The sequence below is a fragment of the Chiloscyllium punctatum genome, chromosome 15, assembly GCF_047496795.1.
Source record: "Chiloscyllium punctatum isolate Juve2018m chromosome 15, sChiPun1.3, whole genome shotgun sequence".
Classification (NCBI taxonomy): domain Eukaryota; kingdom Metazoa; phylum Chordata; class Chondrichthyes; order Orectolobiformes; family Hemiscylliidae; genus Chiloscyllium; species Chiloscyllium punctatum.
The window spans coordinates 53,600,220-53,616,319 of NC_092753.1; the positions used below are offsets into that span (position 1 = coordinate 53,600,220).

At 38.4% G+C, this 16,100-nt stretch overlaps 1 protein-coding gene across 9 annotated transcripts in view; it reads right to left on the minus strand.

Annotated features, from left to right (window-relative positions):
- Positions 1-16,100, minus strand: part of caska (calcium/calmodulin-dependent serine protein kinase a) — a 746,802-nt gene that overhangs the window by 93,611 nt on the left and 637,091 nt on the right. For all 9 annotated transcript variants that reach the window (XM_072585162.1, XM_072585159.1, XM_072585161.1 and 6 more), the window contains one exon: positions 5,306-5,383. In XM_072585162.1, the coding sequence (XP_072441263.1) occupies positions 5,306-5,383 (78 nt within the window). The remainder of the gene's footprint in view (positions 1-5,305; positions 5,384-16,100) is intronic.

Consider the following 16,100-nt stretch of genomic DNA (forward strand, 5'->3'; position numbering starts at 1 on the left):
TGGAAAGGTTGTTTCCCCTTGTGGGAGAGTAGAGGATGAGTGGGCATATCTCAGAGAAGTAATTGCACATTTATAACTGAGATGAGGGGGAATTTCTTCTTTCAGAGGGTAGTGAATCTGTGGAACTCTATTGCAGATGGCTGCTAAGGCTGGATCATTAAGTATGTACAAGGCAGAAAAGACATTTTTAATTATAAAGGAAATTAAGGGCTACAGGGAAAAGGTTTGAGAATTATTGGATAAACCATGATCTCATTGAATGGCAGAGCACAGTTAACGGGGCAAGTAGCTGACTTCTGCTCTTCCATCTTATGGAAAGAATAAATCTGCCATTTTTACAGACAGAGAAAAACAACTTTATTTTTGTTTAGAATACAAGATATTGCTTTGTCATTTTCTAGTTGACACTCCAGGAAGCTGGTCACTGTACAGCTCAGTGTTATTCCCTGAAACAGATTAAACTGCTGACATGTAAACTAGGATAAAACAGAATGGACTGACTAGGTAGCAGGAATTATACACATGCTCATTCTGAATTGGTTTGCAGTCTTTCACAGCAAAAATGGAAATCACAGTTCATTTCTCTTATTTATTTTGTATGAATTTAATTCTTAATCTTTCCAGGAGAGAATCTCATCCTCATTGGATTTGAAAAAAAACCTATCAACTTTTCGTATGTTTTGATTAAAATGTGGAAAGCAAATATTCTTACTAAGCATGAGTGAAGATAAATTTTAATCATTCCATGGGAATGCTCATTGCCAATTTCCATCTACTCTAAAATGATTTGATTTTGTTTAAACAAAAAATTTCATCAATGCTCAACAACTCCTGGGATCCACTGTACTATCACTGAATAAGACAGATTTGACACAAATTTCATAGTTCAAGTAAAAGGATCTTAACCTAGTTTGCCAAAGTGCCATTTGAAATTACAAAATTGAAGATTATCTGGTTGGCATGGATGGGTTGGACCAAAGGGTCGGTTTTCATGCTGTGCAGCTCTACGACTCTATAATTGACCCAAACTCTTATTTTAAATACCAGAAAACATAAAATTTCTGCAAAGACTGCATGATTAGCAAAATGTCACCTCTGCTTTATCCTAGTATCTCAAAACCGTACATTATTTTTTTCTCCTCCTCTCTTGAAAACAGTTTGACAACTACTAGATTTCCATTTTAATGATGCATAATACTTTCCAGTATCTCACCAAGTTAGAAACTGAAAGTCTCACAGGCGAATTATTTGATGTCAGGATTATTTGATACTAGGACGTTGCCTGGTATGGAGGGAAGTCTTATGAGGAAAGGCTGAGAGACTTGAGGCTGTTATTGTTCGACAGAACAAGGTTAAGAGGTGACTTAACAGAGGCTAACTAGATGATCAGAGGAATAGATAGGGTGGACAGTGAGAGCTTTTTTCCTCAGATGGTGATGGCTAGCATGAGGGGACATAGCTTTAAATTGAGGGGTGATAGATATAGGACAGATGTCAGAGGTAGGCTCTTTATCTCAGGGAGTAGTAAGGGTATGAAATGCTCTGCCTGCAACAGTACTGGCCTCGCCAATATTAAGGGCATTTAAATGCTCATTGGATAAATATATGGATGATGATGAAATAGTGTAAGTTAGATGGGCTTTATATTGATTTCACAGGTCGGCGCAACATCGAAGGCTGAAGGGCCTGTGCACTGTAATGTTCCATGTTCTATCTCCCGGGGTCACCTTCTTTCTTTTTTACTGCAAGCATGTTTCACATGAAAAGGTACCTTTGATAGAGTGTTTCCTAATTTCTTGGAGAACAAGATATTAGCTCTCCATGTGTTTCTGTCTTGATGGCAGTTTCTCTCTGACCAATTTTGAAAATTTCTGCATTTTATACCATTCCAACATCAGATCGTCTCATTGGTTTGATGTTGGCAAAACAATAGATTCAAACTCAATTGGGTTATAATATCCTGGGGCATAATTTAAACTAAATAGTTAAATTTGAATTGTTTTCAAAACAGCAACCAAAACTCAGGCATCCGTTTCACAGCCAAATGTTACATATTTTCAATTTTCCAGTACACTCTCATTCTGCCATCTAGTCATATACACAGGTGCTTGTAATCTCTCTGTTCAAATCAGCATTCTTTCTCTTTTAAATATACAGTACACGCCTTCAACTTCAAAACAAAGTACTAAACTGTAAAATTCAGTTATACCACAAGCTAAGGTTGCAAATTAGTTTGGGGAAATGGAAGGAATGTGGATATTTTCTCAGTTTTGTTTAAAACTATCATAGTGAGCGAGCCATATCTGATCTAAGTGGACTTTGTTCCATAACTCTGCTGCAAAGCAGATATCAGGCTTGCAGGAAAATTAGGCCATCTTGCCCCCAGCTGCCTCACTACCTGAACCTTGATTGTCTTCCACCTTCTCCTGTCCACTGTATGCTAATGCTAATCTTAGTGATGGGTCAAGGTTTGTGACAGATTTCCCAGCTGTGAACCTACAGCTACTCTCTGCAACCACCTGTTGGAAGATGGTGATAGGCCCAGAGCAGCAATGACAATGGCAAGATGTCTTCACTTAAGCTCAATGGACTCACTTTAATCTGGTTTCAAGTTATTCTTCATGTGTCCTTTCTGCCCTGCAAGTTCCAAGGCAACTCTTCTGATGGTGGCAAGTTCAGAGCGATTGGCTTTACTTGAATTGTGGGACCAGTGTCCTGTTAAATTGAATAACTAGACTGTAGAGAGGGCTTTAAACTCATTAGAAGGGAAGGGGTGAGGGTTTGGGGAGGTGCAAAATGTAGGTTTACAAAGGAATTTTAAAGCAGCTATTGGGTAATAGCTGGGGGTTGGGTGGGGTGCGGGAGAGAGGGGGAGTACTTTCGCGTGCAGTTGGAGATGGTTTGAACTAAAATGGGAGGGGTACAGGAGCCGATACATGGAGACAGAAGAGAAGGAAACGGAAAAACAAAAGATAGCATTGAAAATATGAGAAGTGATAGGCAGAGAATTCAAGCTCAACAATCAAACAGGGCTGCAGAGCAAAATTAACGGGACTAAGAATGTGAAAAGACAAGTGTTGTGTCTTGGTATGCAGAGCAATCACAAAAAAGTGAATGAATTAGTAATATAAATAGATACAAACGGGTGTGATAAAGTTGAGTGTACGGAAACATGCCTGCAAAGTGACCAGGGATGGAAACTGAATATCGTTGATTTATTTGAAAATCAAGGTTTTTTCATAAAGTTTGCAGGATCCTGAGCTTTATAAAAAGAGACATAGAAAACAAAAACAAGAATGTCATGCCAAATAATAATGAAATATCAATTAATGTCTGAGTATTAATCTAGAACACTGCAATCGATTTTGGGAGCCAAACTTTAGAAAGAGTGTCAACAACTCAGTGAATGCAAAAAAGACATAAGAACTATTGGGAAGATTAGAAAAGTTGGGATTCTTCTTGGACAAGAGAAAGTTTAGAGCTAATGTGAGAGATGGCTGAAGTGTAAACAATATTAAACTGTTTCCACTGCCAGGAGAGTTTATAAACAAATACTAATTTAGGATAACTGGCAAAAGAACGAGAGAGGGGACAAAGAGGTTTTCTAATGCACTGAGTTATAATGCCGTGAAACATGTTGATTAATTAGCTGGTGAAAACTGACTGAATACCAATTTTCAAAATCGAACTGCATCTAAACTTGAAAAGCAAACACTTGCATGATTGTGGGGAATAGCTGGAACTAATTAGATAACGTTTTAAAAGAGCCAGCATAAACATAATTTGCTGAATAGCCTTTTTTGTGCTGTATGAATCTTTAATCACTTGAGGGAAGGTGATAGATGAAAATATACCCAGTTACCTTGGCCACATTTGGCCTGAAATTATGAGACCTCATGGTACCAACAGTCAATGTGAGATCCACCTCCCATCATTGACAGCCTGCCACTGTGCCTCCAACTTCAGTGGAATAAATATATCTAGGATGGTAAGAGAATCTGAAACAATGGCTGATCAGTATGATTTTGAGAGTCAAGCTGTAGATTGAAACTTGTGGGAAATCTTCTGAACGCAGCTCTAATTCCCAGATAGCAGTGGGAATGTCTTTTTAGGGTTGACTGCATTGGGTGTGTTCATGACCCTGACCTGCTCATGACCTGATTTGATTTCTCAGTCACAGCTTCCTGGTTCCTTACTACCAATTTGATGTAACTGTAAGGCCTTTAGGTACCTTCAGAGAGAGAGAGAGAGAAGTTCAGTTTTAATCATGGTGACATGGAATTGCAGATACAAATAGGTCAGGTTGTGACAAAATGGTGGGTTAGTCCTAAAAGACATTTGAAATTCTCAGTCACTTTACTAATACCAATGTATATCTACACTTTATTTCGACTAAACTTGTTTGATCCAACATGACAGCAGAGTAGGACACTGCAGCAGGAGTTCAACCACTCCATCCGCTTCTTTTCGGTTTTGTTCCTTCAACGGCGTCCGAAATCCCAGCCCTCAGCACAAACTCAGTGAGGTCTCCTCTTGGGCCGGTGTGGCAATCTTTTAGCTCAACGTGGCCACAGTGTGAACTTTCAGCCTCAAGATGATTCCTGGTCAGTCTCCCAGCCTTCAGTGTCTCGAAGTGAAACCCAGTGTGGTCTGCAGTTGAGGCAAGGCACGGACTGGAAGCTACTTGCCAGCATGGACTGGGTTGGAAGGACTGTTGTTCAGAAGTCTTTATTTCTCTATTTTCTAATTTATTTCTACAATCTGTAATGCTGGACTTCTTATTTCTTAAGTGACGACTTGTAAACATTTCATTGTACTCATCTGAGTTCAGATGACAATAAAGCTGAATCAATTTGAATTTACAAATTTGGTGGGACTTGCATTTTGCTAGATTTCTGATTCTGTGACATAACCATTATTTCACCATAAGCTGTAATTAGATGTGTGTTTGAAGATACACCGACAATGTCACCAACTTTAACAAAACAAAAAAAAAATCCAATTCAAGATCACATACAATGCAGAGCAAGAAATCTTGGAGTATACATTACAATAATGTATGGTTCAATAATGTCTCAAGGCTACATAAGGCTAACTATGGTATCATAGAGTCATAGAGATGTACAGCATGGAACCAGACCCTTCAGTCCAACCCGTCCATGCCGACCAGAGTTCAGAGGACAATGGTATGAAATGTGTTTTTTGATAGGACATGAGACAATAGGCTCTCAGAATGACTAACATGTAAATGTCAATCTAAAGCACAAAAGCTTACATACAGTACAACTAAAATTGTGCAACTTGCCTCTTTGGCTCTCTGGACAGCATCACTGGGTGGATTCCTAATCTGTGGTGATGACTTTGTGTTGATCTTGTCATACAGCTAGCACAGAAAGATAAAATAAATATAAATGCAAACAAGAATAGGTACAAACAGAACATTGTTTGTAAATTATTGTAAACTCTTTCCTTTCCAAAAATGACTCACATAATTACTCACTCGCTCACTGCTGCAGAAGTTACACAACATACTTGTATAATAATTTTTCACTAGGCTAAATTTGCAATTCACTTCAGGAAGCTGCTTCTTGATATGACTATACGTGTGCAAAGCTGGTATTTTTACTGTGCAGTGTTATGAATAACTAGTTTATGATTCATATGTTTTAGAATGCATCTTTTAGTTTTAATTGTTGAAAATAGGAGTAACCGGTTGAGTATAAGGTAAAACAACCGTAATTAAAAGGCAATTCAAAAAAGTGGAATTTATTGTATTTCAAAGGCCTTGTTGATTTAAGAGATCCATAATGAGAAAGATCATGTAAACATCTGGAGCCATACTTTTGTAGCTATTCCAGCAGAGGATAAGTAATTAGAGTCCTAGAGATGTACAGTATGGAAAAAGAGACCCTTTGGTCCAACTCGTCCACAAGATCAATTTAGTCCCATTTGCCAGCATTTGGCTCATATCCCTCCAAACCCTTTCTATTCATGTATCCATCCAGATGGCTTTTAAATGTGGTAATTGTACCAGCTTCCACTACTTCCTGTGGCAGCTTATTCCACATATGCACTACCCTTTGCGTGAAAAAGTTGTCCCTTAGGCCCCTTTTAAATCTTTCCCCTCTCACCCCAAACCCAATGTTCTCTAGTTCTGGACTCCCCCACCTCAGAGAAAAGACTTTGTCTATTTACCCTATCCATGCCCCTCATGTTTATAAACTTCTATAAGGTCACCCCTCAGCCTCCAATGCTCCAGGGGAAAAAAAAAGCCCCAGCCTATTCAGCCTCTCCCTATAGCTCAAACCCTCCAACTCCTTGTAAAACTTTTCTGAAACCTTTCAAGTTTTACAACATCCTTCCGATAGGAAGGAGACCAGAATTGCACACAATTCAAAAGTGGCCTAAACAATGTCTGTACAGATGCAACATGACCTCCCAACTTGTACATTCAGTGCACTGACCAACAAAGGAAAGCATATGAAACACCTTCTTCACAATCTTATTTATCTTAGACTCCACTAAGATATGAACCTGTACTCCAAGGTCTCTTTGTTCAGCAACATTCCCCAGGACCTTTCCATTAAGTGTATAACTCCTGCCCTGATTTGCCTTTCCAAAATGCAGCACCTCACAATTATTTAAATTAAACTCCATTTGCCACTCCTCGGCCCATTGGCACATCTGACCAAGATCCCGTTGTACTCTGAGGTAACTTTCACTGTCCATTACACCTCCAATTTTGGTGTCATCTGCAAATTTACTAACTATACCTCCTATGTTCACACCCAAATCATTTATATGGTTTCCCATTCTTTTAGAAAACTCTGGAATTAAAAGCCAATTGCTGATTTGACTGCTATGACCATGAGACAAAGAAAGGGCTAGAAACAGGTTCAGGAGGGGAATCGAGTCCCATAACAGTCAAGATCTGGTAAGTAATAGTGAACTGAGCTAGCAGTTTATTTTGGGGACAAACATTAACTGAAGAAAAGAGCGCTAAGTGAATGTGTAGTAATTTGCCAAAAGGAAACTGATTATAGCTATATCACCTGAGGAAGAGTTTTGAGCACGGAGATAAAGGTGACTTTATTAGGATTTCAGTGTTTTTAACGGTGTTCATGATTTGGAGATGCCGGTGTTGGACTGGGGTGTACAAAGTTACAAATCACACAACACCAGGTTATAGTCCAACAGGTTTAATTGGAAGCACGAGCTTTCGGAGCGACGCTCCTTCATCTGGTTATTGATCAACCACCTGATGAAGGAGCGTCGCTCCGAAAGCTAGTGCTTCCAATTAAACCTGTTGGACTATAACCTGGTGTTGTGTAATTTGTAACTTTAACTGTGTTGGTGGTTTAAAGGGGTTGAATTTTATTTCTGATATTAGTAATGAGATTGCATCAATTGTACTTGTCTAGTTTACTTGTTTTCCTTACATAATACACTTTTATGATGTTTTGTTAAAAGTACATTGGTGGCCTCTTGTGAAGATTGACATTTGTGGCAAAGAAACTGAAAAATAAAGATTATGGTCTGTGAAGCGAGATTTCACGAGGTGATCTGACTTGTCCAGTATTACTTTTCTTCAAATTTATCTTTGTGAATTCCTTTAGAGCACAGCCAACTGGCAAGATGGGTTGATGTTAGAAATGCAACTGAAAGAGACAGCTGAGTAGATTGTAGAGGCATGCCTAGTGATCTTTCAGGAATCACTGGAGTCAGGGAGAGCCTCAGAGGACTGAAAAATGGCTGAAGTAACATCCCTATTTAAGAAAGGATGGAGGGAGAAAACAGGAACATATAAACTGGTTAGCTTGAACTTGTTAGTTTGTAAAATTTGAGAATCCATTATTAATGTTGAGATTGAGGTGTACTTGGAAGCACTTGTTAAAATAGGGCTGAATCAGCAAGGCTTTGTCAAAAGGAGGTCATGCCTGGCAAACCTGTTAGAATTCTTTGAGGAGATAATGAGCAAGTTAAAGAGATAAAGACAAAGGAAAGCCAGTGGACATGATCTATTTGGATTACCAGAAAGTGTTTGACAAGATACTACACAGGATGCTGCTGATTAAGAGCTCATGGTGTTAAGGAAAATGTAATGGATTGGATGGAGAATTGGAAGACTGGCAGAGTGTAGGGGTAAAGGGGTTGATTTCAGGATGGCAGGTGGTGACTACTGGAGTTCACAGGGGTCTGTGTTGGGGCCACAACTATTCATGTTATATATGGACGAAGGAACGGAGGACATTGCTGATGACACAAATATACATGGAAAGGCAAGTAATGTTGAGGAAGCGGGGAGGTTGCAGAAAGACTGGGACAAGCTAAGAGAGTGGCAGGAAGTGGCAGATGGAATACAATATGGCAACTGTGAGATTATGCACTTAGATAGGAAGAGTAGATGTAAGTCTGTTCCCTGAGCTGGAAGGTTCGTTTTCAGGAGTTTTGTCACCATACTAGGTAACATCATCAGTGAGCCTGTTTGTCCAATGTAGTGTTAGTTACAGTTCTTGCAAACCCACTAACACACTAAAACAGCAGCTAATGAACTTGAAACACCCTGTATAGACAACATGCAAAACTAACGCCATTTACAAAATACCTTGCAAGAACTGTAACAAACACTACATTGGACAAACAGGCCAAAAACTAGTCACCAGGATACATGAACATCAACTAGCCACAAAAAGACATGACCCACTCTCACTAATATTCTTAAATACAGATGAGGAATGATACCTCTTCGACTGAGACAACACATCCATCTGAGGATAGGCCAAACAGAGACATGCATGAGAATACCTTGAAGCATGGCATTCCAACTGGAACTCTATCAATAAACATATTGACTTGGACCCCATTTACCACCCTCTGAGAAAAAGAACAGGAAATGGCAACACCACTGGAAATGATGTCATCAACCCAAGGCAACCTAAACACATAAATAGAAAGTGAGTCACTAACACCAGTGCTTCACCAGAGGCTCACTGATGTTCCTTAGTAAGGTGATGAAACATCTGAAAAGGAACCTTCCAGCTCAGTGAGCAAACTTACAGCCAGAACTTCAACCTGAGCTCAAACTTCTCAAAACTCAGTCGGAAGAATAGAGGCATAGACTATTTCCCAAAAGGGGAAAGGCTTTCAAACTCTGAAGCACAAAGGGATTTTAGAGTCTGAGTTTAGAATTGTCTTAAGGTTAACATGCAGGTTCAATTGGCGGTAAGCAACATAAATGCAATGTTAGTATACATTTCAAAAGGGATAGAATCCAAGTCCGGCCTGCTCTACTAACATCTCTGAACAGGTTGATTAGAAAAACAGCTTAATTTTAAAAAATGAAAATAAATATGTGCCATCATACAAGTCCACGACATATGTATGTTTACATTTTGCCATTTCATGGAGGTGGATTTTTTTCTCATACAGTTTTATTGTGACTTTAGATGGAAGCCAATTAATGATACATAAATTATATGATAACATACAATATGAATCATATGATACTCATTAGAAAGTCTTTTAAAACTGCTTTCAGTTTAATTTTCTTTTTAAAAACACACTTCTGTTCTTTGAAAATAAGAAAAGTACTCGTAAAAAATGCTTTAGCTAATATTTTTCCATTGTACTAGGAAGTCCATCTATGAACTCATTACTGACCACATAATTAATTATAGCCCAGCAACTCTATCAGCAGGAATTTAAATCATACATGAATGTTAATTTCCCACGGAACCATAATTTATACTGCACCAACCATTAAAAACGCCATGGAGCAGCATAGGTGGAACAACGTACAGTGCTGTGGAACTGCATGGAAGATTCTATCCATGGAAGGAAATTAGCATGTGTTTAACCTACATACAAGTCAGGTATTGTCGATTCAAAGTGATGCAGCTGGAGGATATAGAATCATGTATCCCAGCTAATCTGAGTATAGTTATGGACAGGGCTCCAACAAAGAGTCTTGAATACCAAGAAAAAACAAATTGAACAAACTTGTTGTACAGCACTATAAAAGAGATGCAAAGAGATTCAGTGAGCCCCAGAAAAATAAACCATGGTTAAATCTCATATGACTTTCGTGATGTGTTTGATCTAGTTCATTGATTTTCCTTCAAAAAACATACAGAGCAATATTCCAAATCACTGTGAACCAAGGAAAGATTGGGTAAAGCAGGCTTTTGTTATGGAGCAATTTTTAAACATATTTTATAAAAAATTTTTTAAAAATTACCTCAGATATTACTACTTGAATTACTGAAGTGATAGAATTCGATTCATATAAATATATTGGTTCTCACTGGATTTAGAGAGGATTTCTCATGTTTGAAATATTGAAAACAAATCAGTATAGAATGTACTTGCTACATTTTAACTGTGTATACACCTTGTTTTCATTGGACAAGGGGTGGATGGATGTGTGTGAGAGAGTGTGTGTGGCAGAGTGTGAGAGTAAGAGTAAGACAGAGAGAGAGAGAGAGAGAGAGAGAGAGAGAGAGAGAAAGAAAATGGGAGGGGGGTGGGGGGGGGGGGTGGTTAAATGCACGTCCCAATAAATTCAGTATTCCAATTAAGGGAATCAAAGTTGGACTTAATGTACATTATTCTGCAAGAATAAAACATGATTTAAAATAAAACACTATTAAGTCCAATTCCACTAAGAAGGCTACATAAATGAATGACACTTCCCTTTATGAGAAGCTAATACAAGTTTAGCAGGGATCCAAATGCAAACTTCAACTAATTCTTAAGACATTACTGGCTACTTTGGAATAATAATTTGACTTTTTAATTCTGCAGTGACAAAGAGAAATGTTGCCATTTCAGCCGCAAAACTATTAGCATCGCCGCTGTTTCTTTGGTACATTATAAATAAAGAGAGACACAGAATTTTATCTGCGTAATGTCATTTTTCAACATTGATTAATCAATCATCAAATTCTCATCTGAAACTCTGGTTACAACAAAAAGCTTTAAAATTACAAAGGGTGATTATTTATAGGTGAACACTTGTTGCACGTGCCAAATTCAGATGTGGTTATTTTATTGCAGGTGTTACTTTTAATGGATTATATCTTCATTAAAGCAATATTTGCAAGCAGTTAATATATCAGCCAATGTGACTGCAAAACATTTTTCTTTCAACTGAAAATTCAGATAAAAAGAAGAGAAGCTTCATTAAACAGTGCTGAAAATCTATGAAGGTGAAACTACTTATCATCTATGTTGGAGTGTAAATACAAAGGAGTTCAAACAGGCAAAAACAGAACTAAACTTGGTGGGTGGGAACTGGAGTGCACGATAGGAATGCAGTTGAGCCCAGAGTCTTATCCAACATGGTAAATGGCATCCTCACTTTATACTCTTGCCCTCTCCTTTTCAAAATTGCATTCATCATTGTCCATCAGCAGTTCAATCTTTGCCTTATTTTGCAATGGCAGTATACTATCTCCAACAATCTCTTCTACTCCAAAGTGTGCTGTTGCCTTCCAAATCAACACCCAATTTTCCACAATGCCACTCAATTCTGTCCTTACACAGCAGCGAAATGGCTCTAATCAAAGTCATAAACAGAACCTTTGTGATTATAACTATGATGCACCAATATTCCTCCTCCTTCTCAAACTCCCAGTTTTTGATGTGGTTAAACTCTGCACTCAATTTCAAAAGGAACTACACAGTAATAAATTGATCTAAAAACCAAAACAATTATGAAAATACTGAGCAGTTCAACCAATATCTTTGGACAGAAACAAAGTTAGTATTTCAGGTTGATGACCTTTCATCAGAACTGGTGAAAATAGTGGGACAAGGACAAGAGGAAGATCTGTGATAGAATGGAAGACAAGAATTGAATAGAGTTAGTCTTTCAGGGCCAAGCAGAAGGGACCACATTATGAGCAGCAAATATAATAGACTTCTTTCCAGGAATTTATACAGCGAATGGCAGAACCCTCACAAGTATTGATATGTCGAGAGATCTGGGTGTGCAGGTCCATAGATCACTCAAGGTGGCAGTGCAGGTAGATAAGGTATTGAAAAAGGCATTTGGCATGCTTGCTTTCACAGGAAGGGGCATTGAGTATAAGGATAGACAAGTTTTGCTGCAGCTTTACAGAACTTTACTTGAGCCACACTTGGAATGCTGGTAGTTCTTCTATAATGCTATGATTGTGTTCATGTACAACCCTGGATTATAGGTAAACCATACTTTAGAAACAGCGCTCAAAATGTTGGCGGTGTAATTGTGTTTCAGCCTACACTAGTTTTAAAAGTCTGCACTTTAGAAACAGTGTTCCTACTTTGTCAATTGCATTACAGCAAATTCATCTTAAAGAAACGCGCAGTACAGCAGAACGACCTGTACTGGTTCTGGTCACCACACTACCAAAAGGATGTGGATGCTTTGGAGAGAGTACAGAAAAGGTTTACCAGGATATTGCCTGGTATGTGGGAGTTTAGCTATGAAGAAAGGTTGGATAGACTAGGTTTGTTTTCACTGGAAGACAGGGGGTTGAGGGGTGACCAGATAGTAGTTTAAAAGATAGTAATGGCATAGGTAGAGTGGGAAGTATGAAGCTTTTTCCTAGGGTGGAGGGGTCAATTACTAGGGGGACAGGGTCAAGGTGTGAGGGGACAAGTTTGAAAGAGATGTGAAAAGGACGTTTTTCACATCAAGAGTGGTGAGTGCGTGGAACGTGCTGTAAGTGGTGGTGGTGGAAGCAGACACAATAGCAGTATTCAAGAAGCACCTGGATGAAATCGTGAACAGGAAAGGAATAGAGGAATACAGATCTTTTAAGTGAAGACAGTTTTAATATGGAAGAGTAAAATGTGTCAGCGCAGGCTTGGAGGGCCAAAGAGCCTGTTCCTGCGCTGTATCATTCTTTGTTCTTACTAAATTGGAATAAATACCTGTAACTGTTGCTTCATCTGGAAGGAGCATTTAGGTCCTCGGATGGAGTGAAAAGAGATGCCATTGAATGGGTAGGAGCTTTGAGAGTGATTGAGAAGTGGACAAAGGTATCAAAAATCAATGGCGAATGCTGGAGCTCGAGGAGGGTAAAGTCTGATTAGGATTCATTAGTGTGACTATTTGGGGGTCTTCAACTGTTTAATTTTACTGTATTGTGAATGCAGAAGTAAAAAGGCCGATTTGGTTCAACTTTCTGTCACTATTGCATAATAGAAATTTTGCTGCATCATCAAAACATATGTGATCAAGATACAGGAATAGGGAGAATGGAATGGAGCCCTTTCAGTGTGAGAGATGCAAGTATAGTGCCAGAGCTGTGAATGGCAGTGGCTTACGAAGAAAATTAGTTGATATGCTGTTTCCAGAAATGGAGACAACGACGTCGATGATGGGAACGGAAAAGTTGGAAATGGGCCATGTGAAAAATACTGAGAGAAGGGTAGAAGAGGAAGCAAGGTCGAAGAAGTTTCTTAATTCATGGTTATGGCCAGGAAACTTGAACCTTTAAAAGTGACAGAGAGCATCAATGTGTGTAGTGAGAGACAGGACAAGTGAAGGGTCATGGTAAGAAGAAAGCAGTTCAGTGGACAGGAACAGGCTGAAATGGTGGGCCTACCTTGTATAAGTAAGCTGCACATGGCTGAGAGGCTATCATAATGGGAAGCATTCGAAACAAGATCAGTGGAGGAAATTAGACTAGTGATTACTCTGGAAGCAATGGCTTGACATTTGATCAGACAACAGCAGGTCAGACCCACTAGTGCATAAGTATAGCTGGTTCAGAGAAAGACAGAATTGAGATGGCCGATGTCAAGTTGGGAGAAAAAAATCAAACTACGAAAGGGGCATGAGTGATGTGTCCAGATGAAGGAAGAATAATTAAAGTGGCTGAAAGGATCCAAGTGTGGAATGTCTCCATGCGAAGTACATGGAAGTGAATGCAATGGAACAACAACTCAACTTCATCCTGAGTTTGAAACTTCATTAAGGTGGGGATGTGAAGGGACAAAGTATGGTCCCTATTTTGGCCAGATCGGTCACTCTTAGACAAGGGAAGGTCAGTGGACATTGTGAACATAGGGCAAAGGGTGAGATTCATTTTGTTAGTAGTCAGGACTTCCAGTAATAATCATTAGAAAAGATAAATGCAAGAACTTTAAAGTAAGTAAGTTGCAAGTAATCCTATTCCATTTCAATTACTTACTGACAAAATTAAAAATCACACGGCAGGTTATCATCCAACAGGTTTATTGGAAGTATTAGCTTTTGGAGGCTACCTGACGAAGGAGCATCGCTCCAAAAGCTAGTACTTCCAAACAAACCTGTTGGATTATAACCTGATGTTATATGATTTTAAACTTTGGCCACCCCAGACCAACACTGGCACCTCCCCATCATTACTGACAAAATCCAGTATAGTATTAAAGAAGAAAACTAATCTTTTCATATGTGGAAGTAATTCACAGAATAACTACTGCTGTGTCATGACAGATACTATCAAGGCATCATTAAGTGCATACTTCTGCTATTCCCACACCAATAGTAAAATGGCTGATCAATCAATATTCTAAAATTTTGCAGTCATGATATTTGCATTTTAAATTTCTTTTACTGACGCGAGTTTAAAGTAAATAAGTTCTAATTCTTCAAATTTAACTGTACGATTTGGTGCAATGCTGTGAGGCCATCCAGAAACTATTTCACACCATCATTTTGGAATAGCAATAATGATCACTATTATATCCCACTTGACTGAGAATAACACAAGGAAACCTTTCCACGGAAAGCAGTTTCAAATGAAGAGTCATTAAAAAATAGAATTCAACATTCATATCTTGTAATATTAATGAATATACAATTATTTCTTTTTGTTGTGCTCGGCTGCTTTTGTTGTTTTTTTTCTCAAATTATACATGCATTTTAGAACAGCGGTGATGCAAATTTGAGAGCAATTAATCTTCTAAGCAATTCACACCTATATCATTTCAACAGTGAATGATAACATTGAAAACAGACAAAATGTCCCATGGACATCAGCTGCTAGCTATCCTTTTACCGAGGGCAGATATGAACACACAATAAATCAATACAAAATACCTTCAAGTGCACAGGCTGATTCGTGGCTGATAGCATAGGATTTGACAACAAAATTGAAATGTAGAATATACTGCCTGATTCTGTTGTTGTAAGTTTGTTTGATAGATGAAGACAATTTGTAAACAGGACACAACCCGTTTATATAGTATTAATTGACTATTGCACTAAAGTGAACCATGCAAATTAAATCCACATTAAGTCCCTGGATAATTTTCCAGTATCTAGAAGCGCAGAATGATCTAACCAACAATGATTTGCACCAAAAAATTGGGCAGGAGTGGTATTAATGCTCCTTTAAGCCTTAGGATTATCAACATGTCTTGTGCATGACTCTTGTAACACAACTCCATGATCATCTCCCTCATTCATCAAATATGGTACTATCTTTGCATTCAGCAGCTGCCAGATTACTTGCAATATTCCCATGTTCACATTTTATCATGTGCCATGCTTTGGGATCTGACCATATTAAAATAAGGGCCTGATCACGAAAAATAGTTTAGGCTTTTTACTGGGGCCACTATCAATGTGCCCATACTACTCTATCCATTTTCTGCTAATGTTCACTATACATTAAATATATCCTTTAAGAAAAAAGATTAATCAGATATTTCTAAAATCTACTAATATTATACCACTCCTGACTGACTTCATATTAGTGTTAACCTTGTTTTAATATAAATTTTAGAACTTCAATAACGACTCATAAATTGAAAGTAGCAGTAATAACTCTATCTGGAATAAACTATTAAGGGACAAGAACAAACTTATACAGGAATAGAATGCAATTAGCCATATCTGGGAGAAGAAAGAGTTGAAGCAAAACGAACAGAACTGTTTTAACAGCTGCTTGATTAGTGGTTCCCTCATGGCACAAGAGCAACTGATTGGCCAGCTAAAGAATTTAAAGAGTTAATCGCAGGAAAGCTGTTCCTTGAAACAGTCAGTCAATGCCAAACGTACAAGGAACAAGGAAGCTATTTCTCAGAAAATAGGCTGCAGACTTACAATATCTTAGATGAAA